This window comes from Molothrus ater, chromosome 24 (assembly GCF_012460135.2).
Source record: "Molothrus ater isolate BHLD 08-10-18 breed brown headed cowbird chromosome 24, BPBGC_Mater_1.1, whole genome shotgun sequence".
Classification (NCBI taxonomy): Eukaryota; Metazoa; Chordata; class Aves; order Passeriformes; family Icteridae; genus Molothrus; species Molothrus ater.
In genome coordinates this window covers 3739298-3765205 of record NC_050501.2, presented here as the reverse complement: position 1 = coordinate 3765205, position 25908 = coordinate 3739298, and the positions used below count along the sequence as shown (strand labels likewise).

General features: G+C 50.8%; 1 protein-coding gene across 2 annotated transcripts in view; it reads right to left on the bottom strand.

Annotated features, from left to right (window-relative positions):
• GRIK3 (glutamate ionotropic receptor kainate type subunit 3) overlaps positions 1-25437 on the bottom strand; it is a 131122-nt gene extending 105685 nt beyond the window's left edge. For both annotated transcript variants that reach the window (XM_036396940.2, XM_036396942.2), the window contains exon 1: positions 25113-25437. In XM_036396940.2, the coding sequence (XP_036252833.1) occupies positions 25113-25227 (115 nt within the window). In that variant the 5' untranslated portion in view covers positions 25228-25437. The remainder of the gene's footprint in view (positions 1-25112) is intronic.
• Between the last annotated feature and the right edge of the window lie 471 nt (positions 25438-25908).

Genomic DNA, 25908 nt, shown 5'->3' with positions numbered 1-25908 from the left:
AAATGTATGGACAAAGGGAGTGGGTGCTGCTGGCACAGACCCAGGGGCTCTGGGCTCCTGGAGAGAGGCTCTGCCTCTTTCAGCAGCATGGTGTCAAAGCCATGGGCTGAGACAGTGGCTGTAAACACAGCTCAGGGTGCAAAATGAGGGTGTAAGAAAGGTTCTGACCTTGTCTCCTATGTGCAGGAGTTGGACAGAGCCAACTTGGCCCTTGTGACCGTGTGCTGCTGCCCTGCTGGCCGCACTAAGCCCAGCTTGCTGCACGTCTGCTCACTGCAGGCTCCTGACCTTCCCCTCCCACCTCCTGCAGCATTTCAGGTTTCCAGAGCCTCCCACAACCCTCTCCTGGAGACAAACACACATTTGCAGGGCAGAGCTCCTGGCTGGAGCAGCTGTGCCCTGCCCAATGACCCATGGAGGAGAAGCTGGAGCAGTTCTGGGTGCTCAGGCTGTGCTGCCACCACCTCCCTAGCACGGACAGAGCCAGGCAGAGATCCAGATGTTGAGCAGCTGCAGAGGGCACGCTCAGAAGGCTGGCTGGTGGGAAGAGACTCTTCTGCAGGGGCACACAGGTGGCTCCTGATCCCTCCCAAATTCTCCAAAGCAGCTGCCCAGGACTGCCAGCACACAGCAGAGCTGCAGCCCTCAGCTGGTGGAAAGACAATCCCAATTCCACTGAAAAGTTCATTGTCACAGACATCTTTTATGAAAAATCCTTTCCTTGGGATTTTTCCTCCTGAGAAGCTGAGAGGCCTCAGGAACAAAATGTAACCAATGGTTATCTGCTGCTGTGGAATGCGACAGGGGGATCTGGGATTGGCTCATGTGGATGTTTCTAATTAATGGCCAATCACAGCCCAGCTGGCTCGGACTCTCTGTCTGAGCCACAAGCCTTTGTTATCATTCTTCTTTTTCTATTCTTAGCCAGCCTTCTGATGAAATCCTTTCTTCTATTCTTTTAGTATAGTTTTAATATAATATACATCATAAAATAATAAATCAGCCTTCTGAAACATGGAGTCAGATCCTCGTCTCTTCTCTCATCCTCAGACCCCTGTGAACACGGTCAGAGTTCATACCAAACAAAATACTTCTGCTGGGCTGTCTCAGCTATCCCTGGGCTTGTGGAAGTGCTGCAGGAGCAGGGAAAGCTGCTGGAGGAGGCACTTGCTGTGCTTCACAGTGCTGCTGAGGATGTGCTGTGCAGCACCTCCAGGAAAGTGCTGACGGATGCCTTTCAGATGGAGCCACATGAAGTTCCCCAGAAGGAGCAAACCTCATTTTCTGTGAGCAGCACCATCCCCTGCACTACACAGAAAGCCTGGGGGGGGTTTGCAGTAAGGAGCCACAGCAAGGAACAGGGTGCTGTACCCAGGGTGTCCCTGATGCCTCAGGATTTCAGCTTTTATAATTTTTATATATTTGTAACCCTGCAGTTCTTTAGTGTAGAACTCCAAACTCCACACACAGTGGGAGCTGCTGCTTTCTCATTTGGGGCAGACACACAATTCCTCTCCAGGCCTGGCAATCAAGGACACCTCACTGCCTCAGGCCCCAGAGATGGAAACAAAAGTGAGTTGGGGGCAGCAAACTTGGGGTCAATGACTTCATTAGCTGAAGCTGTAATTGGAAGATGAACCCCCAATATGCAAATGGCCCAAAGTTATAAAAGTGTGAAAACCTGTGACCCATTGTCTATTTTGGGGTGTATCCCTTGGGGTGCTTTGTCTGCCCTAAATGTACCTGAAGGCCCTTCAATAAACAGAACTGCTTTTTATTGCCTTAATTTTATCTGGCCTCTGTTTTTAGGTTGTCCCAAAAAGGCCTCAACCCTGACCCCCTCACAGTCTCCTCCTGGTGTCCCTCCCTGGACACAGCTGCTCACACCTTGCTCAGAGTGCAGGAGCTGCACACTGGGCACAGGAGGGAAACACTCTCAGGGGTGCTGTCCCCATCTGCTGTGGGGCAGGACGTGCAGGTGACATGGGACACACCCAGCTGGAGCAGGAGTGTCACTGACACATTTTCTGAAAAATACCTTTACTAGGATTTTTCTCCTGAGAAGCCTCAGAAATGAAATGTGAACAAGAATTATCTGCTGCCATAGAATGTGGCAAGTGCATCTTTGATTGGACTCATGTGGTTGTTTTTTACTTGATGACCAATCCCAGTCCAGCTGTGTCGGACTCTCTGGTCAGTCACAAGATTTTATTATCATTCCTTTCTGGCTTTCTGATGTCTCCTCTCTCTTTCTTTAGTGTAGGTTTAGTATACAATTTTCTTTTAATATAATATACATCATAACATAATAAATCAGGCTTCTGAAACACGGAGTCAAGGTTCTCGTCTCTTCCCTTGTCCTGGGTACCCTCAAACACCACCACACAGAGGAGCATGGGGAGCCTGGCAGTGCCCACACAGGAGCTGCCCACAGCCTGGCCATGCCCTCATTTGATTAATTAGCACACGAATTTGGCTCCAGCACCAGCTCCTGTACAGAGCAGCCAGGCTGGGGGAAGCCAAGTCCCCTTTTCTGTGTCTCTGGCAGCCAATTACTCATTTCCAGTGCGACAGTCTGTTCCTAATTTGGCCAGTCAGGGGTTGTTGAAGGAAATAATGCAGCAATGTCCTCGCAGAGGGAGTCTCAGAAACAATATTCTAAGAGACAAAAGAAAATTAATGCAAGTCTGTAATGTTTACCAGCCCCTGTCACTGCCCATGCCTGAAGGACTGGCTATTAACACCTGGTCAAGAAGAAGATCTTTATCTGCAGATGTTTTTTTAAAAGGCATCAGGGATGATATTGAGGTGCATGAAAATAATCTGATTAGTATGATGTCTCCTTGAAACATTCCTGAAATGTGTGAAGTGTTACTTTTACTGCAGGGCTCTTTTCCTTCACAAAGTGGAAATCAAAGTGCAGAACAACACAAAAAGCAGAGATCCTTACCACACAGAATAATGAGGCCATAAAACCAAACAATAAACTTAAATAATTTACCATAAATATCGAAAGCTCCGAAATTATTCTCTACATTAACTGCCTATGTTTCAAATGATCTTTGCATTCACCATGTCACAGATGGCAACATCAGACAAGAGAGTCCTTGACAAAATCTCGCTGTAATTATTCTTTCCACAGCTGCAGTTATTTTAATGCCTTTTCAGTTAAGCTGAAAGAGACGCACACGTTTTATAAATAAGGGCTTTTAACCAGTTTGACAAGGAAGCATTTGAAACGTAGTGTGGAAAAAAAAAAAAAAAAAGAAAAACCAGCCCAAAAACTTTCACTGCATCTTGAAACCTGGGAGAGCAACTGTGAGGACTTGGAGCAGAAAGACAACCCGTCTTTCTATAGCAATACTTAGCAATTAAGACCAAAATTATGTTGATTGTGATGGTCTGAGATAGCTGTTACTGGCAACTTTCAGACTTGCTCAGACACAATGCAACAATTAGGTTTATTTTGGCTGGCAGCTCCGAGGAGTCTTTTCTCCATTGAGAAACTGCCCCTCAAGGACAGGCAGGGACTGACTTCAGGAGGAAAATACAGCTCGGGTGAGGTGAAGGTTACACACTGCTCAACACCAAAGTGTCCAGCTGCAGTCTAGGTTTGTATGGCTTTTCTTTCATGTCCTGCCTTTTTCCAATGTGCTTTAAACCATTGTGGAAGGCCACAATGGAGCACCACAAACCCATGGCCATTGTGGAGGGCCACAATGGAGCACCACAAACCCTTGGCCATTGTGGAGGGTCCTTCTTCCAATGAACACCACAAACCCTTGGCCATTGTGGAGGGCCACAATGGAGCACCACAAACCTTTGGCCATTGTGGAGGGTTCCCTCTCCCCAATGAGCACCACAAACCCATGGCCATTGTGGAGGGTTCTTCTCCCCAATAAGCACCACAAACCCTTGGCCATTGTGGAGGGTTCCTTCTCCCCAATGAGCACCACAAACCCTGTGGCCTGCCTGCCCTGAGAGAATTTGGCCACTGGCTTACAACAGTGGCTCAGCTGTGCTGGGCTGGCCAAGCTGGGACCCTGCACGTCCCCACTGGAGCTGCCCAAGAGGAAGAGGATGGTGTTTGGAGCACCCTCTGCTCTCCTCAAACCCCCTTCTTCAGCCAGGTGACCCCCACCTCCCTCCCCAGCCCCGTGGCCGTGCTTTTCTTGCCCAGAATTCCCATTCCCTGCAGTGCTGCCCCAGCCCAGCCTGGCCCTGCCCTGCAGTGATTCCACTCTGGAAGCCCTGGCATGCTTCAGCACCTCAGGAAAAGCAGGCTGACTGTGGGGTGGTCCTGAATCACAGAATAATAGAATCACAGAATGACCCAGGTTAGAAAATACCTTTAATATCACCCAGGCCAACCCATACCCTCATCAGCTAAACCCTGGCACTGAGTGCCACCTCCAGTCTGTTTTTAAACTCCTCCAGGGGTGGTGACTCCACCCCTCCCTGAGCAGACAATCCCATTTCCCAGTCACTCTTTCAGTGAAGAATTTCTTTCTAACAGGCTCATTTTGGAGTGGTCCTGAATCACAGAATGACTCAGGTTAGAAAATACCTTTAATATCACCCAGCCCAACCCCTGCCCTAACACCTCCTATCAGCTAAACCCTGGCACTGAGTGCCACCTCCATCTGTTTTTAAACTCCTCCAGGTATGGTGAATCCACCCCCTCCCTGGGCAGCCAATCCCATTTCCCAGTCACTCTTTCAGTGAGGAATTTCTTTCTAACATCTCACCTAAACTTCCCTTGGTGCAGGTTAAGGCTGTGTCCTCTCCTTCTGTCATTCCCATGCACTCAGAGCAGCTGGGGAGTTTGGGACATATCAAACAGCACAGCTGAGGACTCCGACAGGGATGAAAAGTTGAGCTGAAGCACCAGAATTTCATTTCCCATGGGAGTTTGTGGAAGTGTAGCCAAGCACAGCAGCCAGTGGGGCTCTGGGGGACCTTCATTCGTGCTCCCAGCTCTCTGGAGAGCCTGCAGGACACCTCTGCCCTCAATCCATGTTGCAGGAGTCTGAATGAGTGGCCTTATTTTTTTAAAGCTCTGAGCACTCAACAGCTCTTGTGGAAAACAAAAGGAGCTGAATCCTCTGGAAGTGAAGTTCCCCTGCTCCCAACAAGTTGCAGCTGCTTCTCCTTCCCACCATAAGCTGTCAGTTAGTTTAAAAGAAACGTGTGGAGATGCAGCTAAAGCAGTGGGAGCTGTACTGGGAGGCTATTTTCCTGTTTAAACCTAAAAAAGAAGAAGAAATGAAAGAGAGGGAGATCGGTAGGAGGTTTTTCACTCTGGAATCCTGGCAAGCTTTGGTGTACAAAGAGGACGTGGCAGTCTCCAAGGCTTGTGGACTGGGGAGGCCTGATTAATGGAGGTTATTGTCAGGGAGGCCTGGCTTTTATGCTCAACACTGAAAGGCACCAACCCTCAAAGTATTCAACATCACACAATAACAGATTGTGTGCAGTTAGCCTCAGAAAACAAACGTGTTCTCTCTCTATAGGATTACAGAGCATCCATCAGTGGCTGGCATTAAATACCACCCAAGTGGATGTAATTACTGATACGTGAAATCTAAACATCATTTTAAAGCAGTTGGAACAACAAAAAACACCTGGAGGTTTCTGTTTCCCTTTCACTTTGAAGCATCCTTGCTTTCCTAACCAAAATGCCAGGGAACAGCCTTCTCTGGCCCTTCTCTGGGAGGGAAGGGCTGCTATCCTGGATTTCTGACATGTGGCTGCATCAGTCACCACGCCCAGGACTGGGACCATTCCCTGCCAAAACCTCCCTTCATCCTCTTATTAGATTCAGACTGCAAACAAAATAAAACTGCAGAGCTGAGAGGGTGTGGGAAATGGATTTGAAGAGAATGTAGAGAAGTGAAAAACACCTCTCAATTACCTCATCTCTGAATCAAAAAATAACCTTAATCCAACAAGAGGAGGAAGCAGGATTTTTATGAGATGCTGTGCACTGGGTTCATGGGCAGCTCATAAACCTGGGCTGGCCTAAAAATCCCCTGCAAAACCCAAAGAGCTGCTGCACACAGATCCCCCTGCCCTCGTTCTCTCAGTTCTCTGTGGGAGAAGGGTTTGGTTCACTCTGGGGGCTGCACTGGCACCACAGTGAGGGCCTGGACAGTGACCCAGGGAGCAGAGGGATCTCCTATCCTGCCTTCCTTGCACTGCACTGCAGGATCAGCCACACAATGAAGAGCTATATTTAAGCACTTGAATAAACAAGCTCCACTCCTGAAAGATTCAGGCATGCCTCGTGGGGTCCCTGTGTTCCTCAGTTTGGCTGATAAATTAAAAGCAAAAGAATCACTTATACAAATTAACTTCACATCCCGCCACGGAGCGAGCACAAAGCTGCTGTCACTTCTGGTTTCAAACAGCCTTGAATTAAAGGGGGCTTGGATTATTATTTTTTTTTTTACTTGAGAGAAGCAGAGCAGCCACTTGGTGGGATGGCAAGCAGCTGGCTGCAGACAGATGTCTGAGAGCTCTTGCACAGAGCCAGCCTGGCACGGGGCAGGGTGACCACACCAGCATGGCACTGTGTGCCACATTTGTGATTCCCAGCATGGCACTGTGTGCCAGATTTGTGATTCCCAGCATGGCACTGTGATTTATGATTCCCAGCAGGGCACTGTGTGCCAGATTTGTGATTCCCAGCTGTGGAGAGGCCAGGGCAGAGCAGGGCAGACCGTGTGATGCTCAGGCACACAGCAGGGTTCCCTAGGTTCCCATGAACACCACGCAGCTTTCTGGCCTTGGTGCACCTTCCAAGGCTGCCCTTCCACATCAGAACTTGCTGCCCTTCCACATCAGAGCTCCTGGCCAAAGCTGGAGGTGGCCCCTGCAGGGCAGGGCCTGCTGCTGGTTCCCATGTCAGGGATGGGCAGCTGCCTCTGAAGAACACCCTTGAGCTGGGACATTCCAGCCCTGGGGAGCTCTGGAATCCAGAATCATAAAGTGTCCATGGTCCAAACTCTCTCCCAGAGAGGAGGAGAAGACTGGAGCCATCCCAGATGGAGTGGGAGTGATCTCCAGGGCCTGAGAGACCTGTGGGGTCATGAGCCTGCTGATCCAGCCCCACAAAAACCCAGCCTCACATGGAGCAGCCCCATATGGACACAGCTCCACATGGAACCAGCTCCACACAGGTCCCAAATGGACCGGCCCCACACAGAACCAGCCCCAAAGAGACCCAGCCCCAAATAGACCCAGCCCCACACAAACCCAGCCCCAAATAGACCCAGCCCAACACAGACCCAGCCCCACACAAACCCAGCCTCAAATGGAGCAGCCTCACATGAACCAGCCCCAAATGGGCCAGCCCCAAATGGACCCAGCCCCACACAAACCCAGCCTCAAATGGAGCAGCCCCACACAAACCCAGCCCCAAATGGACCCAGCCCCAAATGGATCAGACCCACACAGATCCAGCCCCAAATAGACCAACCCCACACAGACCCAGCCCCAAAGAGATCAGCCCCACATGAACCAGCCCCACACAGCCCAACCCCAAATGGACCAGCCTCAAATGGACCCAGCCCCACACAGACCCAGCCCCAAATGGACCCAGCCCCACACAGAACCAGCCCCAAATGGAGCAGCCCCACACAGAACCAGCCCCACACAGCCCCAGGCTCACATGTAGCAGCTCCATGCTGCCACTGTGTCATTCCGGGATGAGCCTGGCACCACTGACAGGCAGAATCCTCCATCGTGTGGGTCTGGCTGAGGAGCCAAACAATTGGGAGCTCATTACAGCCTCCCTTTTAATTAAGTGTCTCAAATAGGATGTAATTGCAATGTAATAGCACACGCTATTGTACATTAGTTAAATACAAAGGGATTATTAAGAGTATGTTTTAAAGGCTTTCCAGTACTGGATTGAGTAAACAGTTGCTAAATTTCGATAAATAACTTTTAAAATCTCCATTAAATAAGCAGTTAAGTGTATTTAGGATACTCTTTTTTTTTTTTTTTTTATTCCCCAGAATTGCTCCAGTCAGAGAGTCCTGGGTTATAATCTCAGTATTTCACTGCTAATAGGGCTGTGCCTGCTCATATCTGTTTGTTGTGCCTCAAAGATCCTGCTGGGTGTGGCAAGCTCAGCTACTGACATCTGCAGGCTCTAAACCCTTCCCATCCCCACAGCCCAGAGGAGCTGGTAGCGTGCTCAGCCCTATTTTACAAGTACAGAATTAAGGAAAAGAAGAGCAAAGCCATTTGTTCAAAGCCATGCAGGGAGTCTGTAATAGAGCAGAAGAAGAGCCAACAACAGATCAAAAACTATTTCTCTAAAAATAAGGCTTTGAAAATCCATAAAGGAAATGTGGCTCTAACGAAGCGCTCTGTTACGATCAAAAATGCAATTAGTCATTGGTGACTTTGGTAACGAAAGTACAAATGTCCCATGACCCCCAAAGTCTAACAAACATCTCCATCCATTTGCTACCTGTGCCCAGGGGATGCCATCTGGACTGACAAGAGTGGGTGGGCACCACTGAGTGATCCCTGGGGGGCACCTCTTGCCTCTTTTGCACCAGGAAAGTCTGTCCAAGGTTGCACATCACAAAAAAGGAGGTGTCATCACCCTGGGAGCCACAGCCAGGAATAATTTAGTGCTCCCTTAACCTTTGTAAGGCTGATCTTCAGCTCCCTGCAGCTCCCTGCAGCCGGGGTGTTCCTGCTGTGAGTGACTGGAGCATCCCAAGGAGGAAAAGGGTAAAAGCTGCCGTCCTGTGAAGTGACACAGAGGCCCTGGTGACATCTGGGGGACAGGACACAACGAGGGGCGCAGCTGAACTCAGCCTGGCTGTCAGGGAGGGAGCAGGAGCAGTGATGGCTACACAGGGACCCCTCAGTGTCTCGGGATCTCTGCTGCTCACAGTGACCCCAAGATGTGTTAGGAAGTCTCTCTTTCCCAGCCTGGTGCTCAAAGGAGTCAGAGCACTTCGGTTCTTGGTCTCAAGGTTGTTTATTTTTTCTTATCTATAAAATTCTTACTCCTGTCCAGCCAAGGTCCACTCAGCAGGACAGACAGAGGCACTCTGCCTGCCCCCAGGGGCAGTGTTATCTTTTTATATAAAAAACTACCTGTACAATATTTACAATAACTTCCCAATACCTGTCACCTGTGTTAGACAGTGAGCTTCTACTCTAAACCAATCCCAAAGTGCCACCATCACAGCAGAAGATGGAGGCCAAGAAGAAGAAGGAGAAAGGCTGGACACACCCAGATTCCTCCATCTTGCCCCCTGAACCCCCATTCTAAAAACCCCAAAAACTCTCTTTTTCACCCCGTGATAAATTCACTATCATTCTACTTAAACTGTTGTGGCTTGCAGATCCTCATATAAGGTTGGTAATTTGCTCCATGGGTCATAATGGAGCAAATCATGATGGTCAAACCCACAGGGTGTCCTGGGCTCTGTGCCAGGGTCCCTGAGCCCCCTGGCAGGGGTCCTGGCAGTCCAGGACAGCCAGAGGGATGTCCTGAATTCTGACATCAGTGATGCTGAAAAGCCACCATGTGCTGGGGCTGGGACAGCTGCACTGCCCTGGAGGGCTCCAGGGTGGCTCAGCACAGGCAACCAGCCCTGGGTGATGGGAGTGTGAAAAATGAGTATTTTATTATTGGCTTTTCACAAATATTCAAATGAATATTATATGTGTTGTGTTAGAAAGTTACGCTGTATTAATTCTCTTAAGTAGTGTGTAAAATATAGTTTTAGGTTATAACATGATGTTAAAATTGAAACTATGCTATGTAAGATACTTTTCTAAAGAGAGGACTCGCACCAGATAGCAGCCACAGGACACCTGAATCTTTCAGACAAAATGAATTTATTGCTCTCCGATCGAGTTCTTCCCACCTTGCTCAGCCCTGAAGAGGCACCAGGATTATGAGGAAGAAGCTGACACTGACCAGACAGAATCCTATGTTTGAATGGAATTTATGCATCATGTATGAGATGTATGAATATGCAACAAGTTATTGCTTTTAAGGGTTAATCCTCTGTTAACCTGTGTCCTTTTTTGGGCTTATTTTGCCCAGAAAAGGTACCCAGACTGTCTGTAACTCTTCGGTTTTATTGTCTCATATTGTCCTAATCCAAATTGTCCAAATTATTATTACTCTAATTCCATTACTATTTTTATAACCATTTTATTACTATCAAACTTTTAAAATTCTAAAAACAAGTGATTGGCATTTTTCACAGGAGCCACCGGGCAGGCTCAGGCCACTGAGCCCCTGCACCAGCCAGCCCTGCTGGGGAGGCTAAAACCTCTCTAAAACCTTGTCTCTGCTCCCAGCTCCTTGTCCAGAGCTTCCTGCTGCTGTTCTCCCCCTGCAAAGCAGAAATCTCCTTTCAGAAGTGTCACCTCCCCTGCTGCACGCTGCTGAGCAGGTAACACTAATGAAGGAGCAGAGAAGTCGGAACTCTTCAAGCAAGTGCTCTGAAAAATTAATGAGAAGCAGCAGAAGAACATAAATAATCCGTGCTCCCCATTAGAGGTGGTTAGCACCTTTCCAGTGATCCAGGGAAAAGCTGCCCAGGCACCACCATTCGCCTTTGGAATCACTGTCCTGTAGATTTTGTCAGCTGGAGTCAAAGGACAGTTAACCCTTTAACACCTGAGCTGTTTTGAAATAATTATGGTTAATCTAAATCAAAAGTGACAGCTTAACTGGTGGCAGAAATGGATATATATATATATATATAAACCAAAATGAAGTTGCATGGCCTCAGAGGAAAAATCATTAGCTCCCTGGTGGGTTTACAAGTAATTTGGCAGCAATAAAAATGCAAAAACACATTTTGGTGTGCAATGATCATAAATAATCCTTGGACAAGATTTCTTTCTAGGACTCACAAGTCCACTCCCTTAATGGCAAGTTTTATTACCCTGGTTTCTCTGTGTTCTGTTACAAAATGTTGCTGTCAGAACAATTTACGAATTACAGCCCTGTTGGTATCAACTTCCATAATTCATATGGAAATTGGTTTCCCCACAAACCCTCAAAGAGCACAAAGAGTCGTGTAACCACATAGAGTGACCTTAATAACACAGAATATAGAGGCCTATAACACAAAATATAGAGGTGCCTGGGCCAGCATTAAATATCCATGGTCACCAGGCTGGGGGGAAACTTCTCTTTAAATCATGTGCACATAGTGCTGGGGTCAGTGTGGGTGCTGAGAGTGTCACCAGTGCTGCCACCCAGGCTGGTGGCACCTCACAGGATCTTTAGGAAGCCAGGAACATTCTGGGGGTTCTGTTCCCAAGTGAAAAATCTCATCCAGCTGCTGAGGAAACTGTATTTTCTTAAAATTCAGCATTTTCTTAAAATACCAGGAAGTACAGCTTGTTCAGGATTTCAGCTGTGCTCATCTCTTCCCTCCACTTTTGAGGCCTGGGGATGAGGAGGGGAGTTCAGCAGCTGAAAGTCACAGAGGGAGTGGCTGTGCCAGGGGCACCAAGTGTGTGTGTGATCCTTGGAGCAGGAGACCGAAGGAAAGGGAGTGACAGTCAATTAAGTGGGAATTGCCTCAGAAAAATTCTAAAGTAAATGCAAATCCAAAGTGTAAAGAGAGGGATCTGCAGCCCAGGCTGGATTTTGGGCTTGATTGATCCTTTATAAATAGATAGGCACACATCCAAAGTCACTCCTGGCTATTGGAATACGCCACAGGGTAGAAGGTAGCTGGTCAAAGAACTGAGCATTTTTTGTATTCAACACCTCATTTGTAACTTTAACCTAAAGGAAATTTGATAAACTGTGCAGGGATAAGCCCTCCATTTTAAAAAATATTATCTGCTTCATCTAAGATTTTGCAACACCCATTCCAGACAACCCTTTTGCTGTGATGTAGATGAATAGGAAAGAAAACTGAAGATCCTATTTCCATTCAAACATTATGAGCCAAGCTGAGATGCCACCCTGAAGCAAAACATTCAGGGTCTTACTTTGAATTTTGTCTAAGCAAAGATGACAAAAACTGCTTTTGCAGAAATAAAAACGCGCAAGAAGAAAAGTGCATAAAATGAGGAAGAAAATGGTTTTCTTTCCCTATAAAGAAAGAGCAGGTCCTTAAGATTTTATAGACCAGAGATTTAAACCAAGAACACCCTTTTTACAGGTCCCTGGTTCAGCTTAAAATGGTGATGGCATTGCTGCTGAAACAAACAGCACCTGGAGCTGCAGGAGGCGCTGGGCTCTGCAGAACTGCTTGGATGGGAGGAACATGGATTCAGAGGATTCTCTTGCAGGTTCTTCTCCTCTCCTCCCGTCCCAGGGACATTCTGGAGTGCTGCTGCCACCATGGCAAACAGGACAGCAGCCACCAGCTCCTGCTCCTGGGAGCTCCATGGGGCTCTGCCACACCAGGAGGTTCTCGGTCTCGGTCGAGTTCTCGACTTTTGAAGAGATGGTTCAAATCAGGAAAATCCCATCTCTGTGCCAGACAGTTAAAACTGAAAGTAATTAAGGCAAAATCTTTTCCTGCACAGAAAGTACCTAATGTGTGTGGCAATAACAAAATCATCAGCATTTCTGCCATAGTAAGCCCAAAAAACAAATTGGATTTTGAATGGAACAGTGACCTTTGTGTACAACTTCTCTTGACCTCTGAAATGAACGGCATTTTGTCTCCAATTCTACTGCTAATTGCAAATGCTGAATTCTGAATATTCACATTTGAGAGGGATTCATAGCTTGATTGTTTCAGAAATCTGAATGCCCCCAGGAGAAGTTCCTCTCCCGCAGGAACAGTGTCAGCTGAAGTTCCCAGACCTATTCTCAGAACAGTTTCCTGCCCAGCCCAAACCCCAGGAGCGAACACCCAGACTGTGGGAGGCTGAACCCAGGCTCCTCTTTCCCAGCTCAACCACCCATAAGCTCCAGATTTGGCAGCTGTGACTCCTCTTACTCCCTCCTACAGTTCCTTCCCTAGCTCAGCCCTTTCCCAACTCGGAGAGGACAGACACATCAAATTCCACATACCCCAGTTGCGAAAAATGCCTATTATATGATTGGCTTTTCACAAATATTAAAATGAATATTATATGTGTTATGTTAGAAAGTTCTGCTGTATTAATCCTTTTAAGCAGTGTGTTAAATATAGTTTTAGGCTACAACATAATATTAAAATAGAAGCTATGCGATGTAAGATACTTTTCTAACTAGCTCAAGGAATGGATAAAGATTATCAAGAAGTTCTTTGTGCAGAGATAACAACGACATTAAAATCCCAAAGAGAAGAAATATTGCAGGAAGAACCAGGCTCCTTCTGCCTCCTTTCAGGCTCCATGGAGCCAAACCATGATTTACAAGATGAAGGGGGAGAAGTTGGCAATAAACAGAAAAATCCCTAGTTTGAAAGGAATGTTTGCATCATGTATGAGATGTATGAATATGCAACAGGCTGTTGCTTTTAAGGGTTAATCCTTTGTTAGATGACATGCTTTTTTGAAGAAAGCATCCAAAGATTCGAAATTCTTTGCTTTTTTATTGTCCAAACTGTGATTGTCTAAATTCTTATTGCTCTAATTTTTATATATATAATATGATTTTATTTATACATTTATATTATATATTATATATTATATATTATATATTTCTATAATATATATTATTTATTTATATTTATATAATATATATTATATATTTATATTTATACAATATAAATTTTAGGTATAAATTTATTTTATATATTTATATATATGTGTGTGTGTGTGTGTGTATATATTACTATTTTTATAACCATTTTATTACTATTAAACTTTCAACAGTTTTAAAACAAGTGATTGGGGTTTTTCACACCAGTCCTTGAGCTGCACAGCACCAATGTAGCCCCCCAGCCATGGGGAATCACACCCCACCTGGGCTGAGCCCCCTCTGCTGGGCCAGGACACTGCTCCAAACCAGGGCAGAGACCTCAAAGCAGATTAAGAGCAGTTAAAGCAGCCAATAATGCAGAGCAGAGCAGAGCCCAGAGCACGAGTGACCTGAAGCATGATTTGCAGCGAATGTCTTTTCCTCTCATAAATAGGAGAGACACAGTGGGACGATTATCCACCCAGATTTATCTCCTCAGCTCTGTGTATATCCTTCTGTGCTTAAAAATGTCTCACTGCCCTTTGCGTTATTGCATTGCCCTTTACATTCATAGCACATAAACCTCTCAAGTACTGTAAAACTTACAAGGTGTAATATAACGTCGGGGGGTTTCTTTTACACACCATAAACAGAAGTCACTGGGAAAGGAAAGGAGCAAAGAAAGGGAGACATTACTTGGCCTGACAACAGTACAGGAGGAAAATATATATACAAGTATACATATATACACTTAAAATCCCGAGCTGGATTGATTATCTGGCGTTGATGGATCACCTGAATGTGTTACGTAGATAAGGAAATTGATTGTTCAATAAATCACTGTCCGCACTAAGAATCCTGTGTTAAAAAAGGAAGGGGAAATATTATAAATCTGTCTCGCACGGGCAAAGAAAAAGCTTAAGCTTTTAAGGCTAATCATGATGTACCTTTTGCTGCACATCTGATAAAAGAATATCATCTCAGAGCTCTGCAGTGCTAAAGGACTGGTGTCTGTCCCAAGGCTCTGCAGGGAGGGAACCTCCCTGGCATGGCTGAGGGGCTGTTCTTGGTGCCAGCAGTGGGCAGGGTGATCTGACAGAGCCCTGTTGCCCTGATTTTTTACTATTTTCTAAGCCTTCTGATGTTTATATTCTTGTAACGAGCTTTCTCACACCCTTTCTGTAAATAACTTATTGTTTTGCATTATTTTATAGAGGAAATTTGATGGACTGTTGGTTTGTCCAGTGTCATTGGAGAGGTGGCACTGTCACCCTTCAATCCACTGTCACTTTTAGAAAACTATAAATTAGAGTCAGAAAATAAACTCCCCTTTTTTACCTTAAGAACAACAGTGTGTGTGCATTGTTTTATTTCGTGTCCTATAGTGACAGAGCCCCAGGGGTACATCAGCCCCATCCCTGGAAGTGTCCAGGGCCAGGTTGGACAGGGCTTGGAGCAACCTGGGACTGTGAAAGGTGCCCTGCCCATGGCAGGGGGGTGGAATGAGATGATCTTTGATGTCCCTTCCAACCCAAAGCATTCTGAGATTCTATGACATCCAGCCTTGTCTCCTCTGCTGAGCAGGTGTTGTGGCTTTTTGTTCCATTCAGAACAGAATCCACCCTGTTCCCAGCACAAAACTTCTGCTGCAGGCAGGAAAAATCCCCCTCAGCCCAGGCAGGCACGGTGTCTCGCAGAGGGCGGAATTTAAAATCACTGCGGTGACTTCCCTCAGAGCGCTTTGAATTCACTGCAAAACTAACAAACAAGTCTAACACCTCAGTCCCCACAGACAGCCGTAACTCAGCTAAATTTGTGGGTTACACCAGATTTTATTTACTGCTTCATCCTGGGAGAAGAGTGCGAGCTGACAGCCGTCTATTCATTAGAGTGGGGGGAGCCGCCCACGGCGCCGCCGGCTCTCTCCCCGTTCACTTCCACGGCTCTAATGGAGTTTGGGCTCTGCAGAGCCAGCTCTGTTATTTTAGGAATGGTGTACCTTCCTACTCACCTGGGAGCTGGTGAGTTCAGAGATCTGGTCTGCTCACCCCTAAGTCCCCAGTGGGAGCAAAGGCCATGCCGCAGCCATCAGATGTCACTACCAGCTAATGAGGGCCAGGGCAGTCAGTGGCCTCATCCCAGTCCTTACTGGAGGCAGGAACCACCATTTCCACCCAAGCTGCTGCTTGCAGGTGCCAAGGAGAAATTGGACTTTGTCACAAAAGCCTGTGTAACGTTGAGTGCTCCAGTCCAGGCGAGATGGGTACCCTTTAGAGGAGATCCCCAGTGCCCAATTTCCAGAGCAATGAGCAAAGTGCAAGGCCCAAATTCACCAATTTATCTGAACACTTATGTAATTTTAAGTCTTTGTTTTGTGCCTTTGGTTTATCTGTCTGCTTAAAAACTTCTCCAAACGTCCCCACAGGGTCTGTGCCTTTGGAAGCCCAGTCCTTCCTGCTGCTTTCCAGGTCACACTGCTGTGCTGAATGTCCCAGGCACAACAAGCTGACACAGAATGTGCCAGTTGTTCCCTTATTACTTCCCAATACTTATTTTTATTCTCTGAATCTGACCCCACACAGGGGAGTGCAGCTTGTTGGCTGGGGCACAGCAAAAAAGCCGAAGCCTAACGAGGTCCCTGGGCTGAAGTATTGAATAATAGAGATACTGTGTGGTGCCCAAGGCTGGTGTCTGCTCTCCTCTCTTCCTGCCAGTGCTGCAGAGCTGAGCAGCGTGGGGGAAGCTCGGAGCAGCTCTGGGGTTGCCTCTGACGCAGGGGTACCCCACGCTCTCCTCAGCCGTTTGCAGCTGAACCACGTTTTGCTGATGATCTTCCCTGCCAGAAATAACAGAGCAGTCACATCCGTATTTGTGTGTTCATGCTCAGAGTCTCGCTGCAGATTTAAAGCACAAGGAGCCAGGTAATGCTGGCGAGGTGGGAGTCTCACAGTGCAAACCTGAGCACTGGAGCTGTGGCTTCCCCGGGGGCAGCACAGCAAAGGGGGGTGAGAGGAGGCAGAAGGGGTTAACAAATGCAACCACAAAGCAAAGCTGGTGCAGGAGCAATGACAAAGCAATGAGCTGAGCCCTCCACCTGCTTTAAGAGCTCTCGTTTGTGCTAAGGACCTGCATCTGTTTTAGTCTTTATTACAAGTGGTAAACAGCAGCACATCGTCCCTGTTTTCACTGTCAATAACACGAATCGGTGTATCAATGCATGACCCCCCCATCCCATTGAAATCCCCTCTGCACCGGCCCACACTGCGACAATCCCTGCCTGGCAAACCGAGCTGGATTCCCCAAGGGGCACAGCACTCCTGTTCCTGCCGTAGAGCCGTTCTTATCCTCTCGTTCAGCCCTCAATGTTCCCCTCTATCCCCCCTCCGTGCTTTCAACTCGCTATCTGCCATTCCCAGAGACTCTGCTGTGCACAGGGAACAGCCCAGACAGCATCGCGGTAAAGCTGCAGCCGAGAGGAGGCGAAGGAGATTGCGAAACTGGTGGAGACACACATTACACCGGATTAGGAGGCTTAATGCTGGCTACGAACGCCGCGCCGGGCGGATTTGCCATTGTGTCTCCTCCACGAGAGACTCCAGCACGGCAGCTCTGCTGGCACAGCTCGGGGCGAGCGCTGGAGATCCGCTCTGCCCCGGGAGGAGAGACTCCAGCATCTCCACAGCTCGGCTGGCACAGCTCGGTGCGAGCGCTGGAGATCCGTGCCGTTTTGAGAGACTCCAGCATCTCTGCTGGCAAAACTCCGAGTGAGAGCTGGAGATCCGTGCTGTTTTGGGAGGAGAGACTCCAGCACCCCCAGCATCTCCACAGCTCGGCTGGCACAGCTCTGTTCGAGCACTGGAGATCTGCTCTGCCCGGCAGGAGACTCCAGCATCGCATCTGTGCTGGCACAGATCTGTGCGAGAGCTGGAGATCCGTGCTGGTTTGGGAGAAGAGACTCCAGCACCGCAGGTCTGCTGGTACAGCTCTGTGCGAGCACTGGGGATCTGCTCTGCCCCGGGGGGAGACTCCAGCATCTCCACAGCTCGGTGCCAGCGCTGGAGCTCCGCTCTGCCTCGGCAGGAGACTCCAGCATTTCCAGCATCTCAGCTGGCACAGCTCTGTGCGAGCGCTGGAGATCCCCGCTGCTCCGGGAGGAGACTCCAGCATCTCCAGCATCTCCAGCATCTCTGCTGGCACAGCTCTGTTTGAGCATTGGAGATTCGTGCTGGTTTGGGTGGAGAGACTCCAACATCCCCAGCATCTCCAGCATCTCCAGCATCTCCAGCATCTGTGCCGGCACAGCTCGGTGTGAGCACTGGAGATCTGCTCTGCTCTGGGAGGAGACTCCAGCACCGCATCTGTGCCGGCACAGCTCGGTGTGAGCGCTGTGGATCCGCTCTGCTCCGGGAGGAGACTCCAGCACCGCATCTGTGCCGGCACAGCTCGGTGTGAGCACTGGAGATCTGCTCTGCTCTTTGGAGGAGACTCCAGCACCGCATCTCTGCTGGCACAGCTCGGTGTGAGCGCTGTGGATCCGCTCTGCTCCTTGGAGGAGACTCCAGCACCGCATCTGTGCCGGCACAGCTCGGTGTGAGCGCTGTGGATCTGCTCTGCTCCTTGGAGGAGACTCCAGCACCGCATCTGTGCCGGCACAGCTCGGTGTGAGCGCTGTGGATCCGCTCTGCCCCAGCAGGAGACTCCAGCACCGCATCTGTGCCGGCACAGCTCGGTGTGAGCGCTGTGGATCCGCGCTGCTCTTTGGAGGAGACTCCAGCACCGCATCTGTGCCGGCACAGCTCGGTGTGAGCGCTGTGGATCCGCGCTGCTCTTTGGAGGAGACTCCAGCACCGCATCTCTGCCGGCACAGCTCGGTGTGAGCGCTGTGGATCCGCGCTGCTCCGCAGGACGGTGCGGGAGCCGCGGCGGGGCACTGCCCTCTGCCGATGCGGGGCCCGGCTGGGCGCCAGCGCATATCGCGACAGGCGGGGAGGCTGGGATTCCCTCGGCAGCGCTAATTCCCTGCAAGCGCTGCTCTGTACCCAAGGAGCGCCTCCTTGCCCAGGAAAAGGGAGCCAGCTCTGCCGGGGACAGAATGAGCTCAGTGTCGCTCCGGGCGGGCTTTACAGGAACCTTCTCCCAACATCAGCCTCTGCTTGGTTTCATCAATAAAAACACCCGAGAGGCAGAGATTCGGGTCAGAGAGGGGGATTTGCACCTGCTGGTGGTAAAACCAGATGTGACACTGCAGCACGAGAGGAGGTGCCACAGGCACGTGTGACGCAGTGTCCCAGTGTGTGTCAGTGTGTCCTAGGGTGTGTCCCAGTGTCCCAGTGTGTGTCAGGATATCCCAGTGTGTGTGTCTGTGTGTCCCAGGGTGTGTCAGTGTGTCCCAGTGAATGTCACAGTGTCCGAGGTGTGTCACTGTGTCCTGGTGTCACGGTGTCCCACTGTGTGTCGCTGTGTCCTGGCACGTGTCCGTGTGTCCCAGAGTGTGTCAGGGTGTCCCAGTGTGTGTCACTGTGTCCTGGTGTGTGTCAGTGTGTCCCAGAGTGTGTCAGTGTGTCCCAGAGTGTGTCACTGTGTCCTGGTGTGTGTCAGTGTGTCCCAGAGTGTGTCAGTGTTTCCCAGAGTGTGTCAGTGTGTCCTGGTGTGTGTCACTGTGTCCTGGTGTGTGTCAGTGTGTCCCAGAGTGTGTCAGTGTGTCCCAGAGTGTGTCACTGTGTCCTGGTGTGTGTCACTGTGTCCTGGTGTGTGTCAGTGTGTCCCAGAGTGTGTCAGTGTGTCCCAGAGTGTGTCACTGTGTCCTGGTGAGTGTCACTGTGTCCCAGAGTGTGTCACTGTGTCCTGGTGAGTGTCACTGTGTCCTGGTGTGTGTCACTGTGTCCTGGTGTGTGTCAGTATTTCCCAGAGTGTGTCAGTGTGTCCTGGTGAGTGTCAGTGTTTCCCAGAGTGTGTCACTGTGTCCTGGTGAGTGTCACTGTGTCCTGGTGAGTGTCACTGTGTCCTGGTGTGTGTCACTGTGTCCCAGAGTGTGTCAGTATTTCCCAGAGTGTGTCACTGTGTCCTGGTGTGTGTCACTGTGTCCCAGTAAGTGTCTCACAGTGTCCCAGTGACAGGAGATGTGCACCCACCTCTCTCCACTCACAACCAGCCCCCCAAGGCTCCCCCACCCCTTAAGCTGTGCCCACCCCCTGCTGCCCCCAGCCCGGGGGTGCCCAAGTGCCCCGAGGCAGGAGCCCAGCACGGAGCTGTCTGCTCTGGTGTCTCTCCTGCCTCGTGATAAATGAGAGTCTATTCTTTTCTGCTGTGTGGTTTGATCTTAATTTCCTGTATGAAGTTCTCGAGAGAATGCCAAGATCAAATAATTAGACTATTCTGCGATAAAGAGTTAACATTGTTATTCAAATGTATTCAGAATTCATTTACCACCAAACAATTTACACTGCCGCCCTCCTATCCTGCTGAAATTACCAGAATGTGTTATCTGACACACAAAGTGTCTCGTGACCTGAAATAACTTTATCAACCATGAAATGCTTGAGCAGTGGGTGCACGGTCACAGAAATGCCCAGGGGAATGCAGCAGAAGCTACAAAGGCAATAAGTGATTTAAAACCAGCCTGGTGCCATCCCCTGCCAGCCTCCCCAAAGAGCTCTGGCCACTCTGGTCACCAGGCAGGAGCTGGGCAGAAAAACCTTGGAGCTGCCTTGCTGAGGATTCCCACTCCAGCATTCATGTCCCCTGTGGATGTGCAGCTCCCAGCCCTTGGGTGCTGCCTTTTCAGCCTGGAAAAGCCTGTTTCTGCTTTATTTTTAAAAATACAACTTCATTTGCAGAGTGTGGGAAGGTGGTTTCAAAATAAAATTCCTGACAGGCATAATAAGCCTCAGAAAAGCCAATCACACCAAGCAGAATAATTATCCCCAGAATTTGTTTTCTATGTATTTGTGTAAAATAATCAATGATATTTTTCTCACAGGATTTCCAATTTGATTGTATTTTCTGTGTTACTTGCAAATCATACAAACAATCGATGCTCTGACCCCTTCTCTATGCAAACACAGCTCCGAAAGACACTACAAGAAATAAAATCTGATAAATTCCTCACGCAGCGTTGTTTGTTTAAAAGCTTTGCTGGAGACTGATCCTGCTCACAGTGACTTCAGAGATACAGGAGTGGGACTGTCAGACATGCTTGAGGTGGGATTATTGCCACAAATATCAGCAGGAGTAGAACCTCAGTAAAATCCTGGCACAAAAGTGAAGATCCAGACGTGGAGGTGATGCAGCAAGGAAAATGAACCCATTCCCTGGCCTGGCACACTCCTCCTGCAGAGGGGCACACAGCTGGGCTTGGGGTGACCCAGGGGCAGGGTGGGACCCTGCCTGTCCCCTTGCCCACACAGGGGACACAGCAGGGGCACTCCTGGCAGGAGTGGGGTGGCCAAGGGCAATGATGGCAGCCGGGCAGCGTGGAGTCACTTCCTCAGCAGCTCCTGTGTGCAAACCCACTCAGGACCCCCCAAACCCAGCTCCTGAATGCAAACCCACTCAGGACCCCCCAAACCCAGCTCCTGAATGCAAACCCACTCAGGACCTCTGCCCCCAAATCCAGCTCCTGGGTGCAAACCCACTCAGGACCCCTCAAACCCAGCTCCTGAGTGCAAACCTACTCAGGACCCCCCAGATCCAGCTGCTGAATGCAGCACACACCAAACCCAGCTCTTAATGCAAACCCACTCAGGACCCCCCAGATCCAGCTCCTGAGTGCAAACCCATTCAGGACCCCTCAAATCCAGCTCCTGAGTGCAGCACACCCCAAACACAGCTCCTGAGTGCAAACCCATTCAGGACCCCCCAAACCCAGCTCCTGAGTGCAAACCCACTCAGGACCCCCCAAACCCAGCTCCTGCTGCCTGCCCAGTGCCCGGGGTCTGTTCTTTACCATTTACTGATCTCAGCCCATTGGCATCCGATCCGCACTGTGTCTCACTAACACATCATCCCCCAAAAGCAGCACTCGGAGGAATTCCCGATGATGCTTCAGCAACAAAATGGGTCTGGAGCCGCCAGTCCTGCTCCACCTATCCCAGCCATCCCGCCCTGCTTTGTTAGGGACGGTGCCATCAGCGCTGCAAAATGGCATCAGGCTCTGTCTGTGTGCTCAAGGGTGCTACAACTGCTTTTTAATCCGAGTGCAGGGTTGGACAAACAGGCTCTGCACGGTCCCATGAGCTCCTCCTGGCACTCCTTTGGCTGCGAGAGTGCAGAGGCTCAGCTGCTCCTGGTGCCAGGTGTGAAGTGCCCGGCTCAGCCGCAGTGAGGGCGGGCAGCGGCGCAGGATCCCTCAGCGGGGTGGGCACGGGCAGCTCCTCTCACCACCACCCTCCTCTGCCTCTGCTCCAGGGCACCTCGGAGCTGAATTGAGCGCTCGGGTGGTGTTTTCTGATACGGCTTTTTCAAATATTTAACAGATTGCGTAATAACCGAGCAGCTGTTGAAGAAGCTTCAGATACAAACTCCTGCTTTAAAAACCCATCCTGCAACAAGGCACAGATTTTCTTTGTACATGTGCATGTATAGATTATGTTTAGATGTGTAGATTAAATATTTATATTTTACTGGTGAGAGAAAGAGCGCTTTTGGCTTTTTCTTCCCTTTCTTAGATATCTCTCCCTGTATTTATTTTAATAGTCAGCTTCACAAGGAAAAAAGAGAGCTTTGAGAAGTTACCTGCTTTCTCTCTGGTTTGATTTTCAGTGCTAAACCAATAGTTACTTAAGTGTTCTGCACTTCTTGTTATAACCTAATAATTAAAATAATTACTTGAAAGCCAGGGCATCTTTGCACAAATTAATGCAGGGCAAGAAGCTGCAGTTTTCCAGTGGGCTGAAAAAGAGGTCACAAAATGATGCCAGTTTTAGCTGAGAGAGAAGGTAAACACAGATCTCCCTGCAGCCCCGATTAAAGCCTTTTCCTGATCTTTTAAGTTTCTTATTTAGTGATCAAGAAGGTGGCTCGATGAGGGGCTGACTGTTGTGGGATTTCTCAGCAGGTAAAGCCAGAGCGTTCCTGTGGAAGGCACGGCAGTGCTGGCAGTGGCACAGCTGTGCTCCTGCAGTGGGCAACGCTTCCTCCCTTCCTGCCTGCCTGCCTCCCTCCCTGCCTGCCTCCTCCATCTCTCCCTTCCTACCTCTATCCATCCCTCCCTACCTCTATCCATCCCTCCCTACCTCTATCCATCCCTCCCTGCCTCCATCTCTCTCTCCTTGCCTCCATCCCTCCCTGCCTGCCCGGTGAAGGGGAGCAGAGCTGCAGCAGACCCGAGTGTTTTCGTGGAGGGCTGGCAGCAGTGTCTGCATTGAAATCTCCTCTGTCCTTTTGTGCAATTGCTTTGAGCCTGGAAAATCCATTTGCAGGACAACTGAGGCACTGAGAGTCGAGACTAAACATCTCCACAGAGCCCCCAGGGATACTCCTGAGTATCCTGAATGTCCCCCATGAGCCAGGCGAGTGTTCCCTGGAGTCTCAGCAGCCGCCAGCCCCCGCGGCCTCAGCCCATTTCCCCACGAGCATCTGCCACATCTGCAGCCGCCCCTGGCCGCCTCCTCGGAGCTCCAGCCTGGCAGCAGCCGGCTCTGGCCACCAAGAATCGGCCCCGCCGCTGCCAAGCCCAAAGCAGGAGGAGCTGCCAGCCCGGCAGCCCAGCTGCCACAGCCCCCCCGCACACGGCTGTCGGTCCCAAAGGCCATCAGAGCCCTGGGACCTGCCGGGGAGGGAAACTCTGCCACCCCAGCACTGCGGAGCTGGCGGTGGGGACAGGCTGGTGGCACACAGAGCGGGGGTCTCACAGCAGGACGCCTCCTCCCTGCTCCTGCAGTGGGACTGTCAGCAGCCACGGAGCCTTCCTGGGAGTGGGTTTGTGCGGCACAAAACATTTCCAGCTGTTCCAGGAGGAGGCTGAGCATACTAAACAGCTTGGCTCTGGTGAAAGTTCAGCAGCCGCCAGGGCCCCAGGCCCGGAGGCAGATCCATTAACCTTTTCCACCAAGATTTCTGGCACTACAAGGTGCACGGGGTAACATCTGCCTGGAGCACCCCAGCCACGGAAGTCTGGGGGATACCAGATGCTCAAGCTGCAGGAATCAAGCCCTTGTCCATGAGACAATCTGGGCCATGCAGCCACTTCAAGCCATGCTGGAGGTGACAGTGTTCCACTTCAAAAAGCACCTGTCCCTCAGGAGCAGCATTCTTCTCTTTCTGGTTTTCACATTGCTGCTGTGCAGTTGCACTGGCTTAAGTAAGACCCATTTTTTTTTTTTTCCAGTTAATATTATTCACAAATCTATTCAGTTTTCACTGGTTTCTCTAAGATAAAATTTGAACTGTCAAAAGGCAGGTAAACCTGTCCTTGTAATTTTTAGTGGGCAGACAGCAAATCCCTGGGAATGTGTACCAATGGCAAAGTGCATGGGATGTAACAGAAATCAGCACCGTTCTTTACATGACATGATTAAAACAAGTATCTCGTTTAATTAGAAAAAGAAAGATCGCAGACTCATTCCCAGGATGTTATCTGTGCAATTACTTTATGTAACATTATTAAAAATTAATTTTCCCCAGAACCTCAGCAATTTAATGAAACACGCCTGGTCCTCAGCAGCAGCTGCAGCGGAGCCAGCCCACTGGCATCCTCCAGGCAGCGGGACTCGGTGCCGCGGGCCCCCCCGGGCTGTCTGGGCACATCCAGCCCTGGGTCAAAGCACCCCTGCACAGCACCCTCTTGCCGCAGGCTCAACAGCTCTCCTCGCACCGGGTACCGCAAGCAGCCGCATCCCCCTCTCCGGGGGCTCGGCATCCCCCACCTCTGTGAGCAAAAATCCTCCTTCTCCAGGGAATCAGCATCCCCCCTCTCGGGGTGCTCGGCATCCCCCGTCTTTGGGGGCTCAGCATCCTCCCTCTCCAGAGGCAAAGCATTCCTCCTCTCCGGAGCAAAGCGTTCCCTTTCCCCGGGGAAAGGGACAGAGGGACAGCACTCTCCTCTCCTCTTCGCAAGGTGCCCGGCACCCCCATCGCACCTCGCCCGGGGCGGCTGCTCGCACCGGGAGCGCTGCCCGCTCCGTTCCGGGACACAGCCCCCGCCTCGCCGCGCTGCCGGCACCTTCCGCCCCGGCCCCGGACAGCGCATCCTTCACCCGGGGACCTCCGCCCCGGCCCCGGACAGCGCATCCTTCACCCGGGGACCTCCGCCCCAGCCCCGGACAGCGCATTCCTTGGCCGGGGAGAACCTCCGCCCCGGCCTCGGACAGCGCATTCTTCACCAGGGGAACCTCCGCCCCGGCCTCGGACAGCGCATCCTTCACCCGGGGACCTCCGCCCCGGCCCCGGACAGCGCATCCCGCAGCCCCGGGTACCGCATCCCCCGGGCAGCGCGCTCTCCGCCCGGCCCCGAAGTTCTCCCGCGGCCGCCGCCGGTCCTTACCGATCCGGATGACATGCGGCATCCCGTGCGAGCTCTGTCCCCAGAAGCCGCCGACCAGGAGCGCTGCCCAGTATTCCCAGAGGACGCGGCGAAGCGCCGGCCAGAGATGGGGCATCGTTGGGGAGGGCGCGGGCCGGCGCGGCCCTACGGCCCCAGGGGCAGCGGGGACGGGGGCGGCTGCTGCCCGGGGCTCAGGAGCGGCCGCTCGGCGCCGGGGCCGGGCGGCTCATGGCACATCTTAGAGCGGCCGCGCCGGCCCGTCCCGCGGCAGCCACAGCTCCGGCCGCTCCCCTCCGCGTCCTGCCGAGCCGAGCCGAGCCGAGCCGAGCCGAGCCGAGCCGAGCCGGCTGTCCGGACCGAGCCGGGCTGTTCCGGACCGAGCCGTGCGGTGCCGGTGCCGGTCGGGCGGCACCTGCGGAGCCGGGGCTGCCGGTGCGCCCCAGGAGCGGCTCTGTCCCCTCCTACCGCTGATGCGCGGCTCGCGCAAAGCCCCGGAGTGGAGCGTGCACACACCGACACACTCACACCCCCCGACACACTCACACCCCCCGACACACTCACATTGACACACTCACACCCCCCGACACACTCACATTGACACACTCACACCGACACACTCACACCCCCCGACACATTCACACCCCCCGACACATTCACACTGACACACTCACACCCCCCGACACACTCACACCCCCCGACACACTCACACCGACACACTCACACCCCCCGACACACTCACATTGACATACTCACACCGACACACACCGACACACTCACACCCCCCGACACATTCACA